General features: G+C 45.5%; 1 protein-coding gene across 1 annotated transcript; it reads left to right on the forward strand.

The window, feature by feature from the left end:
• The first annotated feature begins 1203 nt into the window (after positions 1 to 1203).
• Positions 1204 to 5880, forward strand: LOC115392139 (G-protein coupled receptor 22-like). Its single transcript, XM_030096673.1, has 3 exons — positions 1204 to 1639; positions 2669 to 3784; positions 4498 to 5880. The coding sequence occupies exon 3, from the start codon at positions 4502 to 4504 to the stop codon at positions 5816 to 5818; it is 1317 nt and encodes a 438-aa protein (XP_029952533.1). The 5' UTR covers positions 1204 to 1639; positions 2669 to 3784; positions 4498 to 4501; the 3' UTR covers positions 5819 to 5880.
• Positions 5881 to 6520: the final 640 nt, after the last annotated feature.

Below are 6520 nucleotides of genomic sequence, written 5' to 3' on the forward strand. Positions count from 1 at the left end.
CTAAAAAAATCATCTCTGTCCTCAGGACTGCAGCTCACTGGATGTTTTTTGTTTTTCCACCTTGCACAACCTCGAGAGACCCCTGAGAGTGTGAAGAAGAGAAATACTCAGACCAGCCCATCTGGCAACAACAGGACTGCAACAGTCTCTGTCTAAGAGGTCAACCTCTTTTAGATCAGGCTTCATGCTCAGTATCTGCATAGATTATCCTTTACGTGTTGATATGCCGCCGGCTCGTTTAATGATTGGATACTACTGCTGATAAACAGGTGTTTCTAATTAAAAAAAAAAAAGTATTTATAGTGGGTGTTAATCATTACTTTCAGGTAGAAAACCCACGGTTACATTTGCTGTCATCTCCCTTACTGGAGGCTGTCAGGTACCATGATGCCCTCTGGCAGTAATTGCACCTGACAAACAAGGCTTGACAAAGGAATAGAAGGTGGTCGACCTCTTACTGATCAGACACTGGAACTTAATTGAAACTATCAATCAGAGCCGCTATACCCTTTCTCTTCTTTTCTGATTTCATTCTTTCCCACCTAATCAATTCCTCCCACTCATAGCTGCAAGAATTTATCTTCTCTTTTTCTTACTGTCTCTCATTCTTACTTGCACTTCCATATTAGGACCCATGTATGTGCACACAATCAATAAATGAAAAAAAACAACAAAAAAGATTGCATCTTCCTGCTGGCTGTCCATCCTCATCATCCTCCCCATGGAGCACGAACACATTACTTCCTCATTACATTGTGACAGAGCTAATTAGTACATCATCTCGGCGTTTTCTGCAGTTTTTCCTTCAACAGTCTGCCAATTCGTCTCTGCAGCAGGTTGTGTTTAGCGCAGTGACATCTAAAGTCCCTGTGCAAAAGCGTAGTAGATGCTTCCTCTTTTTTTTTTTTTCTTCCAGCCACTACAGCCTCACACGGGATGCTACTGTCAGTGGCAGGGGAGAGGGAGAGAGAGAGAGAGAGACAGAGAGAGAGAGAGAGAGAGAGAGAGAGAGAGAGAGAGAGAGAGAGTCAGTCAGAACAAAAGGAAATACCTTCCCTTACCGAAGACGAAAGGGTTAAGCCTATTACAGAAGACCAATCAGGAATGGGGGAGCACTGCAAACCTCCGCAGTGAGAGAGAGAGAGAGGGAGAGAGAGAGTGTGTGTGTGTGTGTGTGTGTACGTGTATGTGTGTGTGTGTAAGAGGAGAGCAGAGCGGGAGATAGAGAGATACCAGGAGTGTGATGGTTTGCACTCCTATCCAGACAGTCGGGCAGGAAAGGAGCGCAACAGAGAGTGGGTTAGATGAGGACTATTCACACACCAGTCTGCATGGATGGATAAGAGGAAAAGCAGGGGGACGGAGGGGCAATCAAAGAGGAATCCAACCAGCTTCTCTGACAGGACTAAGCTCTGTACACTTCCTCTGTCTGACGTTCAGGAAGGAATGAAACATCTGCCAGTGGTGTGACTCTCGTATGTTCATCAATATTTAAGTCCAATCCTTGGATTACTGTTTGAGGAGGCAGAAGATCGGGCAGCAGTTTCTGTCAGTCGACCCAGATTGTTGCAGAGGTGGAAGGAGTCGAGAGACAGTGGTCAAGGGACCAGCTCGGGTGCATCTGTGTTTACTCTGCATGGTGAGCTCTGCTGTGTTTTGATGGGGCACTTCATACTTATTGGCTCGATTTTGCAGAATAACGATGGGCTCTGTGTGTGTTTGCTAAATAGCTCTGTAGCAGTGAGTGCGTATGATAATTCAGATATGATAATTCAGATATGTCTGTTTCAGTCATACTGCATTTGCACATAGAATAAGACTTACTAACAAGGTTTATTATTTCTAGAATTACAGTTATTAGAAACATTCCTTTCGAACAGGACTCTAATGATTGCTTGATTCATTTGGATATGTGTATATTCATATTGTGAGCCCATCTGTGTATCATCACTACAGACACATGACTGTTACAGAGCAACTTGTGCGCTTTAAAAATATCACATACATGTAACAAGTATTATCCCGTGTCTTGGCCGTGACAGAGGCATGACACTTTTTGCTCAATTTTTCCGACAATGTAGCACAGTCAAGTCGAAACATCTCTCTCTGAAACAACCTTGAAGAGTGACCGACATGTTCCTGCGAGGAGATTACATGGGTCTCATATAGTGGCACACGAGGAGGCTTTATGACGACTTCCCCAAGGACTCGCAGAGCACTCAAGCTCTGAGCAAGTCTGTCCTGTAACGAAAACAGTGTGACCGCAACAACACTGCAGCTGCACATTTAACGCACTATAATTTATAGTAAATATTGTTTTTTAGCCATTAATGCATAACAGTGATATAAAAATGTTGCAGCAAACAATGGTAAATGTGAGAAAAAGGAGGATGAGATGTAAATGTGAGCCGCTTTTGTGTGAGTTGTTTCATTAGGGCCACTGTTATGTTAATGCAACAGCAAAGATGTAAAGTGCATCAGGCGCCGCACAGAAACATGATAAGACATCAGAGGCTGGTTGCTATGTTAATGAGAGTTTCCTTGTCGCCTCTCAACAGAGGATATGTTTATTTTCACTGGCGCATCCCCCACACTTCCCTCTCCTACTCCTGCACTCTTTCCAGCTCAAGCCCTAAATCACAAATCCTTATCTTCTCTCTTTCCTCAGGTCACGGCGAACAAAGGATGTTTGGCCGAAGACGATGCTGTACGCAGCTTCATAAGAAATAATTACTGCCTCGGATCACTTGGTGTATCTAAAAAGCTGGCTGCTCTGATGAAGTGACTTCCACTACCTCAAGATAATGACCTTCTCCTGAGACGCTGAAGCCCCCCCCCCAGCACATATAATACTAGATCACAAATGTCACAGTGATCACATATGTCATGGTGACTGAACACACATGCATTACAATACCGGGCTCCACTCGCACCGTCTCCACTGATTTAGGGTTCAGCATGTCAAGGGGCAAACTGGAGGCCAGTCCTCGATTTACAAGTCAATGGCGGCTGGAGCCTGGCTTACAGAGACTGATGAGAAAGGTGGAGAGCGATGGCCTGTTCCATTAGTGCTCCCGGGGGAGACATGGGCTTAGATGCTGCCTGGACGCAGTGACCTCTCCCGAACACGTTCTGGACATTACTACGTACACCGGGGAATCTACACAGCTGAGCGACGACTCGGACCCCTGGAGTAAAAGCTAATGGATACAACTTCTTTTTTTATATTTACATATCTGACTACATTCTTCTCACTGTGAACAAAGACAGCAACAAAACAAGGCTCTGGACCTCCCTGCAACCAATACGCTCCACCGGGGAAAATCTGTATTTATGTCTCTTTGTTGCTTGGCTGTGTATCTCCTGAATGGAAATATCATGAGACTATAAACAGGGAGGCGGGGGTTTCATCATATTAACCCTGTTGAACTCATTCATCAGAACTCCCAATATCACCGAGCTGGAGATGTGAGAAGAAACCCATGGAGGGAATCAGCCTCTATTCTCCGACGTGCACTAGAGGCAAACACCTTTTTTGCCATTGAAAGGAAGAAGTTGGCAGTTTGTCTACAGTCTCTGGCGAGTCAGACAGGTGGTTTTCTGGCTGTTGGCCTCTCCGGGAGGAGCTCGCGGTGAAAGGAAACGCCTCGCTGGGGGGCTCTACTGGAGCGGAAACACTTTTCCACTGGCTATGTTTGGATGTGATGCTCGTCTCTGTGGATCTAACATGGACTCTATGGCCTGATTACACAGTCCTGGTATTCAGATAGTGCTGGAGGGAAGGGTAAATATTGTTCAAAATATTTTTCTTGCTCCATTCCACCCACAAACTGGTTAAAATTAGATAGCAAGGTAGATAGGTAGGTTTTTTTTTTTGCATCTGTCATTTAATCAATAATCTATTTTCAGACTTAAGGAGGGGTGAATCTGCAAGCTTAACATCACTTTTTGGCACATCATTATTAGTGACTGCAAACATCTCATACCTTTATATACAAAGTGCCAAACCAGGAAGATTCTTATTAGTATTAGTAGTGTTACTTCATACATCTCTCTTGCAACATTAACCACATCCAGGCTGCATATTGAATATGTGATTATAAGTACATTAAGATGATGTTGTAGATTGCATAGTTCAATAGACCCTGAAAATCACCCTCAACAATGACGATGTTGCACTGCAACAAATTATTCTGTCTGGGAGTTTAATTATATCAGGATGAATTAATAGGAAGTTTTCTCGGCGTGGGGTTGGGGCTGTCAGATGGTTGGAACTATGAAGACATACGCAGTAGTTCAGTAACACATACTGGGAATATCCATTCAGTGTGGCCCGTTTATGTGTTTTTAGCATTTTTAAAATGCTCTCCTATCATCACTGACAACATTGAATCTGATCCGATTTTTCAGATGTATACTGGTTTCAGCTTTTTGTTGATGCACAAACACTACCCTCCCTGTTTCTCACCAGAGTTTCTGTTTTTCTGTCACGTGCAGGATAATGCATATCCCTCCCTACCCAGAAAAAGAAGCAACCATGAGCAACGTCACAGTCACCGACAACACTGAGCCCATCGACCGCACCATGAGTCCGGACACCTCCAGCCCCTACGCCTATCCCGTTAGCTTTCAGGTCTCCCTGACAGGCTTCCTCATGCTCGAAATCTTGCTGGGCCTCAGCTCTAACCTCACTGTGCTCGCCCTCTACTGTATGAAATCCAACCTGATCAGTTCCGTCAGTAACATTGTCACCATGAACCTCCACGTGTTGGACGTGCTGATCTGCGTGTGCTGCATCCCCCTCACCATCGTGGTGGTCCTGCTCTCCCTGGAGGGAGACACTGCCCTCGTCTGCTGCTTCCATGAAGCCTGCGTGTCGTTTGCGAGCGTTGCCACCGCTGCGAACGTGCTCGCCATCACCCTCGATCGGTACGACATCTCTGTGAAACCAGCCAACCGCGTGCTGACCATGGGCCGTGCTCTGACTCTGCTGGCTTCCATCTGGGTGCTATCCTTTGTGAGTTTCCTTATTCCCTTTATCGAGGTGGGCTTCTTTGCCCAAGGCCATGCTGAGTTCAACCAAACACTGGTGGAGAATGTGGTTCACACTAATCAGTATTACACTGAGCTGGGACTCTATTACCACCTGCTAGCTCAGATACCCATTTTCTTCTTTACGGCTATTGTCATGCTCATCACCTACTCCAAGATCCTGCAGGCGCTCAACATCCGGATCGGCACGCGTTTCCACGCCTCACAGAAGAAGAAGGCTCGCAGGAAAAAACGTCCGTCCATGACGGCCATGTCAACACAGCCAGAGGCTACAGAGGGATCCCAGAGCAGCGGCAGCCGCAATCCCACTCTGGGCATGCGTACCTCTGTCTCCGTCATCATCGCCTTGCGCAGGGCGGTGAAGCGCCACAGAGAACGACGAGAGCGCCAGAAGAGGGTCTTCAGGATGTCCCTCCTGATCGTCTCCACCTTCCTGCTGTGCTGGACGCCCATCACCGTGCTCAACACAGTCATACTGAGCGTGGGCCCCAGCGACGTGATGGTGAAGTTGAGACTGGGCTTCCTGGTCATGGCCTACGGGACCACGATATTCCACCCTCTACTCTACGCCTTCACCAGGCAGAAGTTCCAGAAGGTCTTGAAGAGCAAGATGAAGAAGCGAGTGGTGTCAATCATCGAGGCCGATCCTACCCCCAACAATGCCGTCATTCACAACTCCTGGATTGACCCAAAGAGGAACAAAAAGGTGACATTTGAGGACAAAGACGCCCGACTGAAATGTCTGTCCTCCGAGGACGTGGAGTGAATCAACTTGTTACCTTTAGAGAATTACAGTCAAAGCAGCTACAACTGACATCAGGTGATGATTAAAAAAAAAAAGGGAAAACGTTAATCCAAAGCAGTAATGTAAATAATATGTGCAATAGAAAGTACAAGAGGTGAATAATTTATTACTATTTATTGAGAACAAATGTAGATTTCATAGATCTATCATATACTGTACTGTAGATATTGCATGGCTTTTTGTAACAGTAGCAAAATACAGTACATTGTGTACAAACAAATATATGTACAGTACAAGGTAAACAAGGTATATAAATAGAGAGACAGAAGTAGAAATTGCTATGTAAATGTATATTTATAATAAATTTTGTGTTCACTCACATAACTCAGCAAAATGCTTCTTACTCCCCTCAAAGTAAAATGTTTGTGGTTGTGTAACAGCTGTGAGATTACTCCCATTCATCACCTTGCCACTTGCTGTGACACCACACCCCATGCTCTCCAGTGACCGCTGACCTTATTGCCTCGGAGCTCACGGAGAGACGCCCCACCAGGATAATATGAGGGTGTAGGTATGAAAACACAACAGCGACAGAGACAGTCAGGCGAAACGTCTAAAAGTAGGAATAAGTGTTATAAATGGCTGAACGGCTATGACTTAAAGAACTGCTCTAAAGGTGTGCGGAGCTCACCAGAAGAGTCGAGCTCAGTTTGACCTCCAGTA

Source organism: Salarias fasciatus, chromosome 7 (genome assembly GCF_902148845.1).
Source record: "Salarias fasciatus chromosome 7, fSalaFa1.1, whole genome shotgun sequence".
Classification (NCBI taxonomy): Eukaryota; Metazoa; Chordata; class Actinopteri; order Blenniiformes; family Blenniidae; genus Salarias; species Salarias fasciatus.